We start from the raw sequence: 22,127 nt of genomic DNA on the forward strand, positions 1-22,127 counted from the left end.
ATATATCTATATATTACTTTTTTTTTCATTCATTTAATGTATTTACAATATTATTTCCTTAATAAACCAGTCAGTGGGCATAGGATTGTGCTTGGTAATAAATAATATGATGCACAAGCTTGGACAAATGAAACAAAGAGACAGTAGCTTAAACATAAAAAAAAAAAAAAAAAAAAAAAAGAAAAAAAAAAAAGAACAAAGTGTTAAACGATGAATCTGTGAAAGTTTATCCTTGTTACTGTTGGTTCAGCAGGGTGTTCCTTGTGCTATTCATCAGCTTTGAAATGTAAATAGTGTCTCATTCTAACAGGTGGAAATAAAGGAGGAGGTGAAAGGAGGAGTAGACATTTTCTGAATGTTTGTTTTAGTCACCATACTGTACACAGGTCAGGTAGTACACCTTAAAAATATCTTCTTCTCAGACTGCTACGTTATAGCTGTGTGTGCTGTAGTTTGACTTATACTTTTCTGCTTTTTGCCTAACGCAAAAAGAAAAACCAGGAAGACATGCCATACATCTATCAAGGCTCGAAGCAGAGGGAACCCAGTTTCCCCCACACTGCCCTAACCATCCACTCATCTGGTAAAACATATGAGCAGCTCAAGCAAGAATGTCTTCAGAAAGGAACTTTGTTTGAAGATATTGATTTTCCTGCACATGACAGTTCCCTATTCTACAGTGAAAAACCAAACATCCCATTTGTATGGAAAAGACCTAAGGTAAGGGTTAACATTTAAATACTTATCATAAAATTCAGCTTGTTTTTTTTTTTTTTACGACAAATTAAAGTCTTCCTAACTAGAGTGAATGTCATTGGAATGGAATCTTCCACCTGTTACTTGGATATCTAAAGTGCTCTGGCAGAAGAATGCATGCTTGCCATGGATGGTCAGTACTTAGGCTGGATTCACACCTATGCATTTTTTGTGCTTTTTGCATTTTGCAGATTTGCACTACAGATTGCATTCCATAGGAAAACATGGTTTATGGACTGTAGTGCAATTCTGCAAAATGCAAAAAGCACTAAAAATGCATAAGTGTGAATCCAGCCTGAGGCCCCATTCACACTAGCGCGTTTTTTGATGCATTTTGCATTTTGCAGAAATGCACGGGAATTTTTTAACATGGGTTCCTATGGAACATGTTCACATCAATGCTTTTTTGTATCTCTGCGTTTTTGGAAAGGGTCGGGGACTTTTTTTCATGCAAAAAGCAGCGTTTTGCATGTAATGGTTTTCAATGGACAAGCATCAAAAACGCAAGTGCACCGTTTTTGCAGCGTTTTTGATGCGTTTTTGGTGCGTTTTTGCCGTTTTTTTAATTTTTTTTTTTTTGTAATTTTTTTGTAAGACTGTAAAAAAAAATAAAAAATAAAAAAAAAAAAAAAAAAAAAAACGCAAAACGCAAATCGCGGCAAAAACGCCGCAAAAACGCTACAAAAACGCTGCTCAAAAACGTGGCAAGCATGAAAAAAAACCTAAGGCTCGATTCACACCTATGCATTTTTAGTGCTTTTTGCATTTTGCAGATTTGCACTACAGAATGTGTTCCATAGGAAACCATGTTAAATGGACTGCAGTGCAAATCTGCAAAATGCAAAAAGCACTAAAAATGCATAGGTGTGAATCAAGCCTTAGAGAGTGAGTGAGGCTGTGTTCACACTATTGCGAATTGGATGCAGTTTTTCACTGCATCCAATTCGCATAGCAAGAGATTGTGACTGGCTCTCTATAGAGCCGGTTTACACATCTCCGCAGCGGCTCCAGCGCGAATTGCACAGGAGTCCTGTGCGTTTTTTGGTTCGTGTCAGGTCCGAATTCAGCCCAAAATTTAGGCTGAAATCAGCCCCGAAAAGGTGAATAAAGACGTACCGGACTCCTGCTGTGAAGCGCTGCGTTCTCCAGTGTGAACCCAGCCTGAGAGTCCATGGCATGTAGGCAGAGGTGAGATTTTCTGCAGGTGATACCAAACTAGTGTGTAAAACAGCAAGCTAACAAGAAACTGCAAATAAAAATTTCAGCAAATCCATTATGTATGAATATATCCATTCGTATCCAACTCTTGGTGATTCTGAGAGCCATGTCTCTGGGAACAATGTCTAATACACTGGAAAGCCTTTTAAAAAGAATTTTGTTGGCAAATTTTTATATTAGGTAGGTTGCCAGGTCTTTTCTCGAACCCCTCTAATTGCTTGGGACCGACATGCAGAAAGTGATAATGTGCATAACCAATTTAGGCAGCAGCAAATTAACCCACCAGCATGTCTTTGGAATGTAGAAGGAAAATGACACAAACACAGGGAGAACATGCAGATAGTGAATTGGACCAAGGACCCCAGTGCTGCAAATCATATGTGCTAACCACTGAGCCATCCAAAACTACACTAACCATTTAGTGGTGATGAATGTTCCTGGAAATGTCTGAGGCTGGGTTCACATCTAAGCTGCATGCAGCTCACAGCAGTGGTCCAGTTCGTCCCTGTTCTGTGTTTGAGGGAAGAATCAGGGCCACATTTTTGCTTGAATTCAGCCCTAAAATGGAGCCAAAGACGCACAGGACGCACTGCCCCAGGGATATGTGAACCGGCTCCATTGAGAGTCACAATTTCCTGTCATGTTAATTGGATGTGGGGAAACGTGCATACAATTTGCACTAGTGTGAACCCAGCCTTAAAGTTGAACCAAAGTCTGCAATTTTTACCTCTCCTTCAATGGTCCAAGGTGCTGACATCTACCTGGCTTCTTCGAGGTGCTAGTCTATGGCTGTCTTCATTGGCTGGCGCAGGATGGCATCACTCCTGTGAAGTTCAGTCATCCCGGCACACAGGATCTGTTCCAAGATGTAAACTGAACTGCGTAGGCTTTTTAGATACCTCTGGAAGCCTGACTGAACACTCTCAGAGATGGCATTATCCCTCCCTGCCTTTTTACTAGGACATTGCCAAGACATTCCCAGCTGTTACTGTTCACCCCAGACTATCACAAGATTGAGCTCTCAAATATGGAGCTCAGAGATGCTGGGTCAGGTGTGAGGAAGTTTAAATCAGAGAAAGAGCTCCCTCCTGTGACGGTGGAGGTGAACAGTAAAAGCTGGGAGTGTCTTAGCAAAGTCCCAGCAACGAAGCAGAATTGGGGGATGCCATTTTAGGGAGTTTTTCAGCCAGGCTTTGGGAGGTACAGAAATGGCCTACACCTATAGCAAGGGCATTTTCCAGCTTTGACAAAAGTTGCACAGTTTTTTTTTTATCTGCAGATGTGCCTTAGCTGCATAAGCAGTTTTTCTGGAAAAAGGTGAATTATGCCTTTTAAATAGATAATTGGGTAAATGTGCATGCATTCCACAAGCATAAAAAATTTGTGTTTTTTTTTTTAACATCTTCACGCCAGCGGTACGCATATATGTGGCCTTTCAGTGGGTGGGCCTTAACGCCAAGTGGCCGCATATATGTTTACCAGAATGTAAACAAAGTTGTGCCGAGAGTGTGCACCCTGCGCACTCCCGGCACAGTTACCGATGGCAAACTGAAAGCTCCTGATCTCTACTTGCGATCGGGAGCTTTCCAATCATGTGACTGCTGTTATAGCCAATCACAGTGGTCACAGGATCAGAAACCCTGCCCCGCCTTCCGGTATCAGAAACCTCTTAAAGAACCAGTAGGCCCCGGCGTTAAGGGGGTTAAACTTGCCTTGACATATACTTTTCATTTATTGTTCTAGAACATGCTCACCTTTGCTGATATACTGTATGCTAGCCCATGCATAGACACATAATTGCACAAAAATAATGCACATTTTCTTGTGCTTTGCTCAGGCCCGGATTTACTCCCTTTGCCGCCCCAAGGCCGGGCCCTTCAATGCCGCCCCCCCACACACCACCAGAAAGAGCCCCCAGACATAATACGGTCAAAGACTGCAGACATGATACAAGAGATGGTCAGAGACTGCAATCATAGTACAGGAGATGGTCAGAGATTGCAGACATGATACAGGAGACGGTCAAAGACTGCAGTTCCTATGGACATTAGTAGATAATGGCCGATCGGCCCTCTCACCTGACCCAGCGATACAGCAATGGTTCCTCTGATCAGGATTCGGCTCACTCTGAATTGCCCGTGGTGACTCCGGTGGGTAGCAGCCAGATCTGTATTCCTGCAATGACTCCATTCCTTTCTCTGCCAGGGATGGCGCCAGGCTGTGTGGCTTTCCCACTGGTGGCGCAGGGCAGCGGGGTTCTCTCTCTAATGGTGTTCCCTCAGCACTGCCCTCTCCCTCTGGAGCCCTGGGTGTACTTTCCTGGGTGTAGACCCCCCAGGACAAACCACCCCCTCCATTAGTAAAGACCCTCCCCCCAGGACAAACCCCCCTCCATTAGTACAGACCCCCTCCAGGACAAACCCCCCTCCCTTCATTAGTACAGACCCTCCCAGGACAAACCCCCCTCCCTTAGTACAGACCCCCCCTAGGACAAACCCCCCTCCCTTCATTAGTATAGACCCCCAGGAAAAACCCCCCTCCCTTCATTAGTACAGACCCCCCAGGACAAACCCCCTCCCTTCATTAGTACAGACCCCCCCAGGACAAACCCCCCTCCCTTCATTAGTACAGACCCCCAGGACAAACCCCCTCCCTTCATTAGTACAGACCCCCCCAGGACAAACGCCCCTCTGTTAGTACAAACCCCCCAGGACAACCCCCTCCATTAGTACAAACCCCCCCAGGTCAACCCCCCCTCCATTAGTACAAACCCCCCCAGGACAACCCCCCTCCATTAGAACAACCCCCCCCCAGGACAACCCCCCTCCATTAGTACAGACCCCCACCAGGACAAACCACCCCTCCCTTCATTAGTACAGACCCCCACCAGGACAAACCACCCCTCCCTTCATTAGTACAGACCCCCCAGGACAAACCCCCCCCATTAGTACAAACTGCCCCAGGACAACCTCCTCTCCATTAGTACAACCCCCCAGGTCAACCCCCACCCCCTCTATTAGCACAGACCCCCCCAGGACAAACCACCCCTCCCTTCATTAGTACAGACCCCCCCAGGACAAATCCCCCCTCCATTAGTACAGACCCCCCAGGACAAAACCCCCCCTTCATTAGTACAAACCCCCCAGGACAAACCACCCTCCTCCATTAGTACAGACATACCAGGACAAACCCCCCCTTCACTAGTACAGACCCCCAGGACAAACCCCCTCCATTAGTACAGACCCCCCAGGACAACCCCCCCCAGGACAACCTCCCCTCCATTACTACAGAACCCCCAGGACAACCCCCTCCATTAGTACAGACCCCCAGGACAACCCTCCCTCCATTAGTACAGACCCCCCAGGACAACCCCCCCTCCATAAGTGTACAACAGAACAGATGGAGACAGGCTTGGGCGGGAGTAAGAGACAGAGGAGAACATGCCCCCCGCACAGAAACCAGCCGCTCCAATCTCCGGCGGCTGCACTCCTTCTCTGACAGGAGGAGGGAGGGGGGACAGACTTGAGCCTTGAAAAAAACAGCAGCGGCGGCGGTGACCTGCGGAGGGAGCCGCCTCAGTCTGGACACAGAGAGGAGGAGGAGGGAGAGGAGCACTCTAGCGCTTCAGCGCCCCCACCTCTCTGGCGCCCGGGTGCACTGCATGCTGCTATGTTAGTGTGGGGGGCGGCCGAGAAGTTGTTGCAGGAGCGGCGCCGCCCCTGTACCACTGCCGCCCCGAGGCCTGGCCTTGGTGGCCTTGTGGGAAATCCGGCCCTGGCTTTGCTGATCCTAAGCATTGGCAGATAACAAAGTAACTGAAAAGACCAGCTGATAGGTAAAGTTGGCCATATGTGAAGAAATTGTTTCAAAAAGATTAACCACTCAAATAATTTCATTGTTGCAAAGTGCAAATCCACTGCAAAGTGCATGACATCAAGCTATGATTACTACCTCTGGGGTAGTGTCAAGCATTGTAACTTTATATCGGTTGTAAGAGACAAGACTTTAAAACTTGTGACTTGTTCTTTATACTGCCCTTAATCTGATGTCACACCCTGTATATGGTGTCATTGGCACACGATTGTGATCATATTTATATTATGTGACTGTAATAATGTATGTAACCAGCCCTCATATATGAAGGTATCATATATACTAAACTACAGTGCGTTTCCTTAAATCAAGTGTTCATTTTGGTGTTGTGTATAGTTATATATCGAGCAGTGCAGATCAAAAGTTTGGCTTGATAGGTAATTTTACATTTACAGTGGGGACGGAAAGTATTCAGACCCCCTTAAATTTTTCACTCTTTGTTATATTGCAGCCATATACTAAAATCATTTAAGTTCATTTTTTTCCTCATTAATGTACACACAGCACCCCATATTGACAGAAAAACACAGAATTGTTGACATTTTTCAGATTTATTAAAAAAGAAAAACTGAAATATCACATGGTCCTAAGTATTCAGACCCTTTGCTCAGTATTTAGTAGAAGCACCCTTTTGATCTAATACAGCCATGAGTCTTTTTGGGAAAGATGCAACAAGTTTTTCACACCTGGATTTGGGGATCCTTTGCCATTCCTCCTTGCAGATCCTCTCCAGTTCTGTCAGGTTGGATATTAAACATTGGTGGACAGCCATTTTTAGGTCTCTCCAGAGATGCTTAATTGGGTTTAAGTCAGGGCTCTGGCTGGGCCATTCAAGAACAGTCACGGAGTTGTTGTGAAGCCACTCCTTCGTTATTTTAGCTGTGTGCTTAGGGTCATTGTCTTGTTGGAAGGTAAACCTTCGGCCCAGTCTGAGGTCCTGAGCACTCTGGAGAAAGTTTTCGTCCAGGATATCCCTGTACTTGGCCGCATTCATCTTTCCCTCGATTGCAACCAGTCATCCTGTCCCTGCAGCTGAAAAACACCCCCACAGCATGATGCTGTCACCACCATGCTTCACTGTTGGGACTGTATTGGACAGGTGATGAGCAGTGCCTGGTTTTCTCCACACATACCGCTTACAGTTAAGGCCAAAAAGTTCTATCTTGGTCTCATCAGACCGAAGAATCTTATTTCTCACATATAGTTACATAGTTACATAGTAGGTGAGGTTGAAAAAAGACACAAGTCCATCAAGTCCAACCTATGTGTGTGATTATGTGTCAGTATTACATTATATATCCCTGTATGTTGCGGTCATTCAGGTGCTTATCTAATAGTTTCTTGAAGCTATCAATGCTCCCCGCTGAGACCACTGCCTGTGGAAGGGAATTCCACATCCTTGCCGCTCTTACAGTAAAGAACCCTCTACGTAGTTTAAGGTTAAACCTCTTTTCTTCTAATTTTAATGAGTGGCCATGAGTCTTGTTAAACTCTCTTCTGCAAAAAAATGTTATCCCTATTGTGCAGTCACCAGTACGGTATTTGTATATTGAAATCATATCCCCTCTCAAGCGTCTCTTCTCCAGAGAGCATAAGTTCAGTGCTCGCAACCTTTCCTCATAACCAAGATCCTCCAGACCCTTTATTAGCTTTGTTGCCCTTCTTTGTACTCGCTCCATTTCCAGTACATCCTTCCTGAGGACTGGTGCCCAGAACTGGACAGCATACTCCAGGTGCGGCCAGACCAGAGCCTTGTAGAGTGGGAGAATTATCGTATTATCTCTGGAGTTGATCCCCTTTTTAATGCATGCCAATATTCTGTTTGCTTTGTTAGCAGCAGCTTGGCATTGCATGCCATTGCTGAGCCTATCATCTACTAGGTCCCCCAGGTCCTTTTCCATCCTAGATTCCCCCAGAGGTTCTCCCCCCGGTGTATAGATTGCATTCATATTTTTGCCACCCAAATGCATTATTTTACATTTTTCTACATTGAACCTCATTTGCCATGTAGTCGCCCACCCCATTAATTTGTTCAGGTCTTTTTGCAAGGTTTCCACATCCTGCGGAGAAGTTATTGCCCTGCTTAGCTTAGTATCGTCTGTAAATACAGAGATTGAACGGTTTATCCCATCCTCCAGGTCGTTTATGAACAAATTAAATAGAATTGGTCCCAGCACAGAACCCTGGGGAACCCCACTACCCACCCCTGACCATTCCGAGTACTCCCCATTTATCACCACCCTCTGAACTCGCCCTTGTAGCCAGTTTTCAATCCATGTACTCACCCTATGGTCCATGCCAACGGACCTTATTTTGTACAGTAAACGTTTATGGGGAACTGTGTCAAATGCTTTTGCAAAATCCAGATACACCACGTCTACGGGCCTTCCTTTATCTAGATGGCAACTCACCTCCTCATAGATTGGTTTGGCAAGAACAATTCTTCATGAATCCATGCTGATTACTGCTAATGATACCGTTCTTATTACTAAAATCTTGTATATAGTCCCTTATCATCCCCTCCAAGAGTTTACATACTATTGATGTTAGGCTAACTGGTCTGTAATTCCCAGGGATGTATTTTGGGCCCTTTGGCTTTTCTCCAATCAGCTGGTACCATTCCAGTCAGTAGACTATCTATAAAAATTAGGAACAACGGTCTGGCAATCACTTGACTGAGTTCCCTAAGTACCCTCGGATGCAAGCCATCTGGTCCCGGTGATTTATTAATGTTAAGTTTCTCAAGTCTAATTTTAATTCTGTCCTCTGTTAACCATGGAGGTGCTTCCTGTGTTGTGTCATGAGGATAAACACTGCAGTTTTGGTTACTGAAGCCCCCGGTTCACTTGTGAAGACTGAGGAGAAGAATAAATTCAATACCTTCGCCATCTCCCCATCCTTTGTAACCTGATGTCCTTCCTCATTCTTTATGGGGCCAATATGGTCTGTCCTCCCTTTTTTACTGTTTACATACTTAAAGAATTTCTTGGGATTTTTTTTGCTCTCCTCCGCTATGTGTCTTTCATGTTCTATCTTAGCTGTCCTAATTGCACCCTTACATTTCTTGTTGCATTCTTTATAAAGTCTGAATGATCCCTCAACCTTGTATTTTTTGAAGGCCTTCTCCTTTTCTTTTATATGCATTTTTACATTGGAGTTAAGCCATCCAGGACTTTTGTTCGCTCTTTTAAATTTATTACTCAATGGGATACATTGGCTAATGCCCTTATTTAATATGCTCTTAAAGCAAACCCATCTCTCCCCCGTATTCTTTGTTACTAATATTTTATCCCAATTTATGCCTTTTAGCAAGGTTTGTAGTTTAGGGAAGTTGGCTCTTTTGAAATTCAGTGTCTTTGTATTCCCTTTATGTTTCCTATTTGTGTGAAACTAATTGACCTGTGATCGCTGTTACCTAAATTGCCCCGTATTTCCACATCTGTGATCAGGTCTGTATTGTTGGTAATCAGTAGATCCAGTAATGTTTTATTTCTAGTTGGTGCGTCTACCATCTGACCATTAAAATTGTCCTGCGAGTCATTAAGGAACTGGCGAGCCTTAAATGAATGCACGGTTCCCTCCGCCCAGTCTATGTCTGGATAATTAAAATCCCCCATTATGATAACACTTTCCATCCTTGCTGCTAATCCAAATTGTGATAGGAGATCTGTCTCCACTTCCTCCCTCAGGTTAGGGGGCCTATAGCATACTCCCAGTATTATTTTCCCCTTCATCCCTTTGGAGCTCTACCCATAAGGATTCCACCTCCTCTCTAGCTCCCTCAGTGATGTCATCTCTCACATTCACTTGTACATTATTCTTGATATATAGGCATACCCCTCCCCCTTTTTTACCCTCTCTATCCTTGCGGTATAGGGTATACCCTTGAATGTTTGCCAGCCAATCATGAGAGCTGTTGAATCAGGTCTAGGAAATTCCCACAAAATCCAAATCCTCCTCGTACAACAGTACCTCTAGTTCACCCATCTTGTCCGCCATGCTCCTGGCATTGGTGAACATACCACATAGTTTAGACCGGTCGCATATTGTCCTCGTATTGGGTGTTTCGAGATTACAACTAGGACTTGCTACTAGACTCACCTTGTGTTTTTGTGCTTTGGTTAACCTACCACTAATGCCCCCAATACTACCCTCTGGAATATCTTCCACGCTGGCTATCTCTGCCTCTGGACCCTCCCTCCCATCGCCTAGTTTAAAAACCCCTCTAACTTTTTGGCCATCTTCATTCCCAGCAGATCTGCACCCTCCTCATTTAGGTGCAGTCCGTCCCTTCTATAGTACCGGTTACCGACTGAGAAGTCGGCCCAGTCCTCCAGGAACCCAAACCCCTCCTTACTACACCAGCTCTTCAGCCACTTGTTTACTTCCCTAATCTCCCTCTGCCTTTCTGGTGTGGCTCGATGTACCGGTAGTATTCCTGAGAATACTACCTTGGAGGTCCTTTTCCTCAATTTAGCTCCTAAGTCCCTAAAATCGTTCTTTAGGACACTCCATCTGCCTCTGACTTTGTCATTGGTGCCAACGTGCACCATGACAGCCGGGTCTTCACCAGCCCCTCCCAGTAATCTGTCCACAAGATCCGTGATGTGCCGAACCTGAGCACCCGGTAGACAACATACTGTTTAGCGCTTCAGGTCTTGGTTACAGATTGCCCTCTCTGTCCTTCTAAGAATTGAGTCCCCTACCACCAGAATCTGTCTTTCCTTTCCCTTTGCTGCCCCCCCACTCTCACTGGAGGAGTTCTTCCCCCGGCAGCTAGGAGAGTCCCTCAGCTCCAGCAGTGCTGGTCCCTGACTGGTTTCACCAATGTCACTCAATGGAGCGTACTTATTGGGATGCTCCAGTCCTGGATCAGCCTCCCTGGCACTTCCCCCTCTACCCCTCCTGACTGTCACCCATCTACTCTTTGCTAGTGCCTGCACCTCTTTGTCTCCACCCGCCTCTGTGCTGGCCCCTGCCGTCACCTGCCGTGTACGTTCCTGGCTCTCCTTTAGTATGGAGGGACTTCTCAGTACTGACAGTTGCTTCCCCAGATTCAGAACCTGGGCTTCCAGGGAAACAATGGACAATGGACACCATCTTGGAGTCCTTCCGGTGTTTTTTTAGCAAACTCCATGCAGGCTTTCATGTGTCTTGCACTGAGGAGAGGCTTCTGTCGGACCACTCTGCCACAAAGCCTCGACTGGTGGAGGGCTGCAGTGATGGTTGACTTTCTACAACTTTCTCCCATCTCCCGACTGCATCTCTGGAGCTCAGCTACAGTGATCTTTGGGTTCTTCTTTACCTCGCTCACCAAGGCTCTTCTCCCCCAATAGCTCAGTTTGGCCGGACGGCCAGCTCTAGGAAGGGTTCTGGTTGTCCCAAACTTCTTCCATTTAAGGATTATGGAAGCCACTGTGCTCTTAGGAACCTTAAGTGCAGCAGAAATTTTTTTGTAACCTTGGCCAGATCTGTGCCTAGCCACAAATCTGTCTATGAGCTCTTCAGGCAGTTTCTTTGACCTCATGATTCTCATTTGCTCTGACATGCACTGTGAGCTTAAGGGTCGGTTCACACTGGGACGACTTGGGATCCGACTTGTACGCCCTCAAGTCGCCCCAAGTCGCCCCAGAAAGAGATTCACATTTAAGTGAATGGGAGCGTCTTAATAGACACTACTGAAGTCGCTCCGACTTCAGAGCGTACTCCCTGTACTACTTTGATCCGACTTTGATCCGACTTCAGCCTATTGACTATCATTGAAGTCGGATCAAAGTCAGATCGCCGTCTCGCATGATCCGACTTCGGCATGCGACTTGTGCTCAGATGATCTTGAGGGGGAACTCCGCGCCAAATTTTAAATAAAAATCCGGCATGGGTTCCCCCTCCAGGGGCATACCAGGCCCTTGGGTCTGGTATGGACCTTGAGGGGAACCCCCTACGCCGAAAAAACGGCGTGGGGGGGTCCCCCAATCCATACCAGACCCTTATCCGAGCACGCAGCCCGGCCGGACAGGAATGGGAGTGGGGGACGAGCGAGCGCCCCCCCCATCCTGAACCGTACCAGGCCGCATGCCCTCAACATGGGGGGTTGGTGCCTTGGGGGAGGGGGGCGCGCTGCGGCCCCCCCACCCCAAAGCACCCTATCCCCATGTTGATGAGGACAAGGGCCTCTTCCTGACAATCCTGGCCGTTGGTTGTCGGGGTCTGCGGGCGGAGGGCTTATCGGAATCCGGGAGCCCCCTTTAATAAGAGGGCCCCCAGATCCCGGCCCCCCACCCTATGTGAATGAGTATGGGGTACAACGAACCCCTACCCATTCACCTAGGGAAAGTGTCAATTTAAAAAAAAACACTACACAGATTTTTAAAGTAATTTATTAGACAGCTCCGGGGGTCTTCTTCCGACTTCGGGGGTCTCTCCGGTTCTTCTCCGCGCTCTCCGGGTCTTATGCCGGGCTCCTCCGCTATTTTCTGCTCTTTTGCCACTCTTTTACTATAGCTGAGGAGCCCGGTCTGCTGCCTTCTTCTCTTCGGGGGTCTCTCCGGTTCTTCTCCGCGCTCTCCGGATCTTCTGCCGGGCTCCTCCGCTATTTTCTGCTCTTTTGCCGCTCTTTTGCTATAGCGAAGGAGCCCGGTCTTCAATCTTCTGCCTTCTGCCCTCTTCTCCTGATGTTGACACGACGCTCTCTGGGGCTGGAATGCACTCTGAGCGCTCCGCTCTGACTTATATAGGTGGTGACCACGCCCCCTTATGCCGTCACAGTCCCTGGGCATGCTGGGACTGTGACGTTTTAGGGGGCGTGGTCATCACCCAATGACCACGCCCCCTTATGCAGTCATAGTCCCAGCATGCCCAGGGACTGTGACGGCATAAGGGGGCGGGGTCACCGCCTATATAAGTCAGAGCAGAGCGCACAGAGAGCATTCTAGCCGGAGAGAGCGTCGTGTCAACATCAGAAGAAGAGAAGAGGGCAGAAGACGGAAGACCGGGCTCCTCCGCTTTAGCAAAAGAGCGGCAGAAGAGAGCGGAGGAGCCCGGAGGAAGATCCGGAGAGCGTGGAGAAGAACCGGAGAGACCCCCGAAGTCGGAAGAAGACCCCCGGAGCTGTCTAATAAAATACTTTAAAAATCTATGTAGTGTTTTTTTTTAAATTGACACTTTTTCCCTAGGTGAATGGGTAGGGGTACGATGTACCCCATACTCATTCACATAGGGTGGGGGGCCGGGATCTGGGGGCCCCCTTATTAAAGGGGGCTCCCGGATTCCGATAAGCCCTCCGCCCGCAGACCCCGACAACCAACGGCCAGGGTTGTCGGGAAGAGGCCCTTGTCCTCATCAACATGGGGACAAGGTGCTTTGGGGGGGGGGGGCCGCCCGCAACGCGCCCCCTCCCCCAAGGCACCAACCCCCCATGTTGAGGGCATGCGGCCTGGTACGGTTCAGGAGGGGGGGGGCGCTCGCTCGTCCCCACTCCCATTCCTGTCCGGCCGGGCTGCGTGTTCGGATAAGGGTCTGGTATGGATTGGGGGGGACCCCCCACGCCGTCTTTTCGGCGTAGGGGGTTCCCCTCAAGGTCCATACCAGACCCAAGGGCCTGGTATGCCCCTGGAGGGGTAACCCATGCCGGTTTTTTATTTAAAATTTGGCGCAGAGTTCCCCCTGTCATGGAGGCGACTTCAAGTCGCCTTGTAATTTGCTGAAGTCGCGCTGAAGTCGCGCTGAAGCCGCGTTGAAGTCGCGGTACAAAGTCGCGCTGAAGTCGTGTTGCCCCAGTGTGAACCGACCCGTAAGGTCTTATATAGACAGGTGTGTGGCTTTCCTAATCAAGTCCAATCAGTATAATCAAACACAGCTGGACTCAAATGAAGGTGTAGAACCCTCTCAAGGATGATCAGAAGAAATGGACAGCACCTGAGTTAAATATATGAGTGTCACAGCAAAGGGTCTGAATACTTAGGACCATGTGATATTTCAGTTTTTCTTTTTTAATAAATCTGCAAAAATGTCAACAATTCTGTGTTTTTCTGTCAATATGGGGTGCTGTGTGTACATTAATGAGGAAAAAAATGAACTTAAATGATTTTAGCAAATGGCTGCAATATAACAAAGAGTGAAAAATTTAAGGGGGTCTGAATACTTTCCGTCCCCACTGTATATGCTAGAAAGCAAGCTGCTTTTTTTCTCACGTGTAGGACATGCAGAAGTTTATCTGATATCTGGATTTGATATCACTCAGCAATGGATAAAGGGATATACATCCATTAAAAAATGACTTGTGCCTAAATATGCCTGTAAACTGTTAATCTGGCACTTCAATCCATCAGTTGTCGGGTCTAATCGCTGTCAGAATATATACTGAAAGATGGCAGACCATTTCATATCATAATAATACAAATTACATTTTTAGCTAATATAGTACCTTCTTTAAGTTTTTGTTTGAAGTAATAGGCAGAGCAGAAGTGGGAAAAGTCACTGGTAATTCAGAATTACAGATTCCTGGTATGTGGGTGGTCGACTAAATCACTTACGGTAACATGTGTATTTCAGGGTTTAAAGCACAATGAGATTATGGGACGAATGTTCGTTCGTTTTTTTTTTTTGCATGCTGGCCTTCATATCGAAAATGAAGAGGTTACTAAAATTACAAAAATACTTGTATGTGTAGCACACCCCCGTAGGGACTGCTGATGAACTTAGATCCCCCACTCCTGCACAACCAGGCACACCAAATTTTCACAAGCACCCAGGGTCAGAGAACAGTCAGTGACTTTGTTGTTTTTTTTTTTTTTATTATTGAGGGTTAATAACTTGTATAGGGATGGGAGGGTATCAGATGCCCACTGGTCTGCAGCAAAACTTCAGGGACATCTTCCTTTATACACATATCTACAGTCTCCTTCACTTTCATCTTGCACACACTTGTTTGCTCCAGCTGAATCACTTGAATGATCTGACAGGCTTTCAGTCAGATTAGCAATAGCCCATTACAGGCAGGAACTCGTAGCCCCTCTTTGTGTAGCACAGTTGCAGTGAAACAACTTGTAACTTCTCCTCTGTGGCCACTGATCCCAGCACCACCTCTTCACACATTGCCAACCCGCCTGGTTGCAGCTGCCCCTTTCACTAGCCCTCCAGGCTAACTCTCCACACCAGTCCACCAGACTAACTCTTCACCAGCCCACCTGGCTGACTCTTCACTAGTGCACCAGACTGGCTCTCAGGAGATCTCTAGGGAAAGACTGTAGAATTAAGCACACCTCTGTTTTCACGGGAGACCAGCTACATGTGGCAGTCTCCCTCTTTGTTAGTCCCCACAGTGTTGACTACTCACTCTGACCTCCCTCTTGCTCCCATGCCTCCAGGAAAGACTCCTCCTGTGTGTTTTAGCAGGATCCTTCCAGCACCTGAGCCCCAGCCCAAGGCAGGACACCCCCCCAGACTAGGGGATACCCCTGAGGGCCACAGACAGCCTCCTCAACACTGTATCTCCATCTTCCACTCAACTGCCCCTGCTGGCATGGTCCATGCCTATTTCTGGGGTGGTCTTAGCCCACTGCCAGCCTACCTCCGGAGGATTGCCTGAGACTCTATAAATATTCAAGGCAGCTCCTCCTAACCTCCACCCTCTAATTCTAGAAGATTTTACAACCTTCTAGACCAGGGGGAGGCACCAGAGAGCTGCCAGGTGGAGTCACCCAGCCCTGAAACCTAGTAAACCCTGACCCAGATTCCATAGCTCAGGCTTAGCCCTGAGTAGAGATGGGCCAAATACCCCTCGGTTCGGTTTGCGCCAGAACTCTCGAACATCGCAAAAGTTTGGACACGAACGACGAACCCCATTGAAGTATATGGGATTTGAACAGGAAAAATTAAAAGTCCTAATTTTGAATGATTATATGCAAATTATTGACCATAAAAAAGGCATGGGGGCCCGGGTACTGCCCTGGGGAACATGTACCAATGCAGCGATTTTAATGATGCTTCAAGTGAAACAATAAAAATGAAAAAATCCTTTAAATATAGTGCCTGGTGGCCCCCCTTAGTCTGCCTGTAAAGTGGCGCATCTGTACCGTTTATAGAACCAGCTGCAAAAAAATGACATTTAAATTGATTTTCCCTGCAAGTTTTCTTTATTTAGTAAACAACGGCTTGAGCAGCCAGTCTGTTTGATGAGACCACATTTTAGTGCACTCAGAACAAGATTAGAGATTTTTTGGATAAATTCTGGTGTCTCTTTGGCAGACTTTGGATGAAAATAACAAAGTTTTGCAATACAGTGAGCAAGCCTTGTGTGAAGAAGCCAAAATATAGTACACTAAGGTCAAGATTAACCATTTTTTTTAGATAAAGTTTGGTGATTTTTTTTCGCAGACTTTGGATAGAAGTAACAGGTGCGGAAAAATTGGGCATTGGGTGTTTGTGGTGCCTTCAACCCGTAACCATCAAAAGGTAGTCTTAATGAAAATAAGAATTGCCCTTGCTATAAAAAAATATAATTTGACGCCCTGTAAAACTGTTGAAGAAAAATTGGTCTTTGGATGTTGGTGGTGCCTTCACACCGTAACCTTCTAGAGGTAGTTTTAATGAAAGCAAGAGTTGGCCTTGCTGTAAAAAAATTAAATTTGCCCCTGTCACACAGTTGTGCAAAAATTGGTCTTTGGATGTTAATGCCATCACTCCGTACCATCTGAAACCATGAGTATCCCCAGGGGGGTTTAAGTAACTAGCGCGCATTTGATCACTGTGCAGATACCTGGTGTCAATATTTCAAGTATGCAATGATTATTTTGACAGTACCACTGAGCGGGTTAACAACTGTTGCCAAGTTTAAAACGAATGGGAATGATTGCCTGGCCAATGCTAAATGCTTATCATAACGGTTTTCCTGCTGCTTTCAGTTTATAGTGAATGCAAACTTTGAATTGCCACTTGGTTTGTCACATACCACATTGCTGCACAAATTATTTAACTTGCTTGTTGTCCTGGCAACACATGTATGCCATCAGTTCCATGTGACCTCTTTAATGGTGCTTGTGCATGTTCATTAACTGGTAGCAAACCTACTTCTTGATTGATCACTCAGTCTATACACTGAAGAATTCATCTTAATGATCCATCTCCCTAGCAGTTATCACCATATGATTGTATGCACTCTGTATACAGGGCAAATAGAGAGCCTGGAGGTCCCCAGTCAGGTACACGGCTAATACTCAGCGTGTGCCCTAGAGGTTTCCCAGAACCCTCTCTGACCCCATAAATCTTTGAAATTGTTACACTGTGTTGGTTTGCTGGCTGAACCACTTTGGTTAAGATGTGTGGATGTATTAGCATGGCTGTGATCCCAGACATCATTGTCTCTTTTTTAGGACCATTTTGCAATGACCTATTGTTTATGCCTTTTCATGTGTTTTTGAATTTATTTGAATAAAGTCTGACTAAGAAGGTAAGGACTTCTTTAGGGTTTCTTTTCCTCTCCCCTTTTTTTTCTTAACCTTCTAGAGGAAGTCTTGATGAAAGCAAAAATTGGCCTTGCTGTAAAAAAAAAAAATGAATTTGATGCCTCTGTCACACAGTTGTGGAATAATTGGTCCTTGGGTGTTGTCAGTGCCTTCACCCTGTAACCTTCTAGAGGTAGTCTTGATGAAAGCAAGAATTGGCCTTGCTTTAAAAAATTTTAATTTGATACACATGTCAAACAGGTGTGGAAAAATTGGTGCTTCTGTGTTAAATGTGCCCATGAAACCTATACAGTACCAAAAAACTACTTCAGCCCATCGTTTGGAGCTTGACAGAGCCCACAGGGCACTACAACCCCCTTGCCCTGATGGTCTGCCAAGAGACATCATTGTGAAACCGCATTTCTATGCGGTTAAAGAAGAAGTGATGAAACTTTCCAGGTCGGTGGAGAAGCTGATGATCCAGGGGCACCAGATTCAAATCTTCACGGATCTATCCCCATACACAGTACAAAAACAAAGAACCCTGAAACCGCTATTACAAGTCCTGGCGGGCAAAGAGATCACGTATAGATGGGCCTTCCCGCTGCGACTAAACTTCTCCTTTTGCAACAAACCATACAGCTTCTCTTCGTTCCGAGACGGGGAACGACTTCTTCTACACCTTGGATTGATTACTCAGGAAATTCCACAGATTTCTTCTTCTTGAGGAGCATCGTCTGTCAAGAGATTATCACTCACCAGCCCAGTATCTCCAGTATGGCAGGAACAACTTCCCAAACGATCGAAGGAATCCTTTCCCCCATGATCAGGACCGCAGTATGTTCAGACCCTATCTATGGTCTTCCCTTTAGACTGCGTCAGTGACCGGTCTGCTGCCATACTAATGGCGACTTTCTTCACCTGAGTTCTCCCCAGGATTACTTTTAAGATCCTTACGGGTTCAACTTACCTTGAAAAATTGTTTTTTTTATCATTTTTTTTTTTTTTCTTTTCTCTCAAACTTTTCAAAGATTTTTGAACATTACCACTATGCGATAACAGGGCTTAGACTGCAATATTTATCTACCACCTTAGGTTTGCTAAGAGGCAGCGTTGACCGAAGTGGTCGTAGTGCGCCTCCCTCTGGCTCTGATAGCTGAACTCTAGCTCTTTCACCTATCGGACCCAGACTCTCTCGACCCTCGGGTCGTAGGGCACTTCTTTTAGGTACTGGCCCAGGCAGGGATGGGTCCCTCTCTGGTCCGTGGGGATTGGGGTTACTACTGTATGATGCACTATCTTATGATTTGTTTTTTCACTCCCCTCTCTATCTCTTCATTCTTGCTCCTTTTCACCCCTCTATCTCCTTCTCTCTCCCCTGCCTCCCCCCCTCTTCAGTTACAGAAAAATCGCTGGATCTCCCTCTTGCCGTAACACAGATCGAATCCACCATGCTACTGGGGTCGCCTCCTATCTGCCAGGGACAACAACGAAGTCAGGTGAGATTCACACACACATAGTATCACACCCACTGTTTCACCATGACTGACGCCACACTGACGATCGGGACGCTCAAGATATTCTCCCACAACGTACAGGACCTTAATTCCCCCGTGAAGAGACGCAAAATACTGCAACAGCTTCACACACTGAAGGCTGATGTAGTACTACTCCAGGAGACTCATTTCCCTGCTACCTATCAGCCCTAGTTTCCTCACAAAAACTTCATGCATTTCCACCTAGCTAATGCTGACAACAAAACGAGAGGAGTGGCGGTCTGCTTCTCAAACAGAACTTATTTCTTGCACTCGAAAACCATCACAGACCCCGAGGGACGTTACATACTAGTGACAGGAACGACTAATGGTGAGGCTTACACGTTTATCTCATACTATACACCGAACACACATCAAGACCTTTTTTTTGACACTACTCTAAAGATCCTAAAGCCACATTTCGTTGGCACAGTGATAGTGGGGGGGAGTCTCCAACACCCCATTTCACTTCTCCTCAGACAAATCTAACCTCCTGCAGCCCAAAACCAAATGGCCCCCTAAACGCAGCCTTCGGGTGGCGCAGATCGTCCAATCTTTTGGCCTGATTGATATCTAGAGGGAAATGAATCCCCAAACTAGAGACTACAAGCACTATTCTGTTCCCCACCACACTTTCTCCAGGATAGACCACAAATTTGTCCCACCACACGTAATCCCGAGGGTAGTAGCCTCCAAAATATATGACACGCCACTATCTGATCACTCGATAATGACACTGACGCTAAAAGGTGGGTCGGGAGTGAAGGGACCCTTTAAATGGCGCCTCAATGAAACTCTCTTGAGCAATCCAACCCATTGCACAATACTAGAAAAAGCCTTATCCGTTTACTTTGGTGAGAACGACACGGAGTCGGTTTCGCCGGGCTGTCTGCGGGCAGCGCACAAGGCGGTGATGAGGGGCCGGCTCTTACAACTCTCCTCTCAACTTAAGAGGGAGAGCAAGGCAGAAGTTTCACGACTCACAGCAGACTTCCGCCTGTTGAGTTAAAGACATAAACAAAATCCCACGCCGGACAGCCTGGCCAAACTGGACTCGGCTAGAGTAAAACTTAATCTCTCTCTCACTACTTCAGCTGAGAAACAGTTGAGGTGGTCAGGCGCCTGTTTCTATTACCAAACAGATAAGATAGGCTCCAAGTTGGCAACCAAACTTAGCCCGAGGGTTCGCACCTCGGTATTTCCCAAAATTCGTACCTCATCAGGCAATTTAACACAAAATCCAACAAGCATTATGGAATCATTCCATAATTACTACTCACACCTTTATGAGAAATTACCTCACACGCATCACAAGGCCAGAGAGCTGTTCTTCCAAGACATTAACCTGCCTCACCTGCAGCAAACACACCGAGAACTTCTAGACGCACCCTTCTCCTCAGCGGAAATATTAGATGTAATTAAATCCTTGAAATCGAACTCTACCCCGGGTCTGGACGGTTTTTCAGTTTGCTATTATAAGACGTTTGGCCCGCGATTGGCCCCTTACATGGCCCAGTTCTTCAACTCCCTCCGGGATAGAGCCCCTCTCCCAAGTGATTTAAACGTAGCTTTTATATTGGTTATACCTAAGCAGGATAAAGACCCAAGCGAGGTAGGCAGCTACCGTCCTATCTCGTTAATCAATAACAATCTCAAAATAATGACAAAAATTCTAGCAAACACGATGTCTAACTTCATAGCAAGTTACATACACAGGGACCAAGTGGGTTTCATCCCAAGGAGACAAGGTCCGGACCAGGTTCGCAGAGCTATTGATTTGATTTCCCTTCTGCAGACCCAGTGGGACGGCGGCCCTGCTCAAGAGGGTTTCTTGTTGTAACTGGATCTGCAGAAGGCCTTTGACTCCGTGTCGTGGCCCTACCTTTTTGACATTCTAGAGCGCTGGGGGTTCGGCGACGGTTTTCTTACAATAATTCACACGCTGTACTCATTACCCACAGCTCAGGTGTGATTAATGGGTCACTACTCAGAACCCTTTGATTTTCGTAGGGGAACTAGACAGGCCTGCCCTCTTTCGCCCTTGATTTTCGCTATTGCGATCGAGACATTGGCTATAGCCATAAGATCAAACGAGAACATCAAAGGAGTGAATTGCGGACCCGAAATACACAAGTGTGCCCTCTTTGCTGACGACATGTTATTGTTCCTGACAGCCCCTCTTATATCCACACCAACTGTCTTCAGACTTCGGCGCTGTCTCAGGTCTTCAGGTGAACGTAACTAAATCTGTGGCCCTCAATATTTCGGTCCAGGCACCACTAATCGACTAACTCAAACAACACTTTCCCTTCACGTGGGCAGGAAACTCAGTCCCCTATCTAGGTATCAAGCTGACTAAAACCATTGGAGACTTATTTGCCGCCAACTACCCCCCCATGTTCCGCTTTCTAGAACTGGACCTACAGAAATGGTCGAGGGAGGGCCTGTCACGGCTAAGTAGACTCAACGCAGTCAAAATGAATCTCTTACCCCGTCTTTTATACCTGTTCCGCTCCCTTCCTATTCCAATCAAAAAAATCTATCCTGTCCAAATTTCAATACAGGGTGGTTAGATTTGTCTGGGGAGACCGGGGTCACCGATTTGCTAAGGATATTCTGTTCAGACTTAAGACTCAAGGTGGCCTAGGTCTACCGAATGTATGGATTTACTATCAGGCAGCACAGCTGGCACAGTTTTCAGCCATATATACAAAAAATCGCAGACCTGATTGGATCTCTCTTGAGTGGCAAGCTGTCCCACATTACACACTCGACTTTTTAGCATGGAGACCTTCGAAACATAGACCGGCTATTTTAGCCCCTACCTTATCTCACTCCTTGATCCTCTGTGATCAATTACATAAAAATGTCAACTTGATATCCCCCCTAAGGCCTCTCACGCACCTGTTTCCCAACTCCAAATTCCCCCCTGGGATGAATATATATGCATTTCATTGGTGGCTGAACAAAGGCCTCTTCAGGATAGGCCATTTCTTTACACCTAATGGCCCTATTTCCTTGGGCCATTGCCTGAGTACATTAGAAATGCCAGCCTCAGAAACGTTCAGATTATCGCAAATACGGCACTTCCTATGCTCACTTTGGACTGACAAATTGAACAATCCTAAGGCCACGATGTATGAGCTATGCTGCTCCTCGATAGGCCCTCAAAAAGGCAGGATCTCCATTATTTACGCTTCCCTGGCAGATAGGACAGACGTCCCGGCATACGCTCGATCCTGGGAGTCAGATCTGGACATCCAGTGGAATCCTGCCATGTGGTTCCAAGCCTTCAGCAGATCAT

General features: G+C 46.4%; 1 protein-coding gene across 3 annotated transcripts in view; it reads left to right on the forward strand.

Annotated features, from left to right (window-relative positions):
- Positions 1-352: 352 nt before the first annotated feature.
- Positions 353-22,127, forward strand: part of CAPN9 (calpain 9) — a 1,322,409-nt gene continuing 1,300,634 nt past the window's right edge. Inside the window, exon 1 of one of the 3 annotated variants that reach the window (XM_073627588.1) lies at positions 353-720. In XM_073627588.1, coding sequence (XP_073483689.1) covers positions 508-720 — 213 coding nt within the window. In that variant the 5' untranslated portion in view covers positions 353-507. The remainder of the gene's footprint in view (positions 721-22,127) is intronic. The other 2 variants (XM_073627590.1, XM_073627589.1) reach the window with 2 other exon arrangements.

This window comes from Aquarana catesbeiana, linkage group LG04 (assembly GCF_042186555.1).
Source record: "Aquarana catesbeiana isolate 2022-GZ linkage group LG04, ASM4218655v1, whole genome shotgun sequence".
In the NCBI taxonomy this organism is placed as follows: domain Eukaryota; kingdom Metazoa; phylum Chordata; class Amphibia; order Anura; family Ranidae; genus Aquarana; species Aquarana catesbeiana.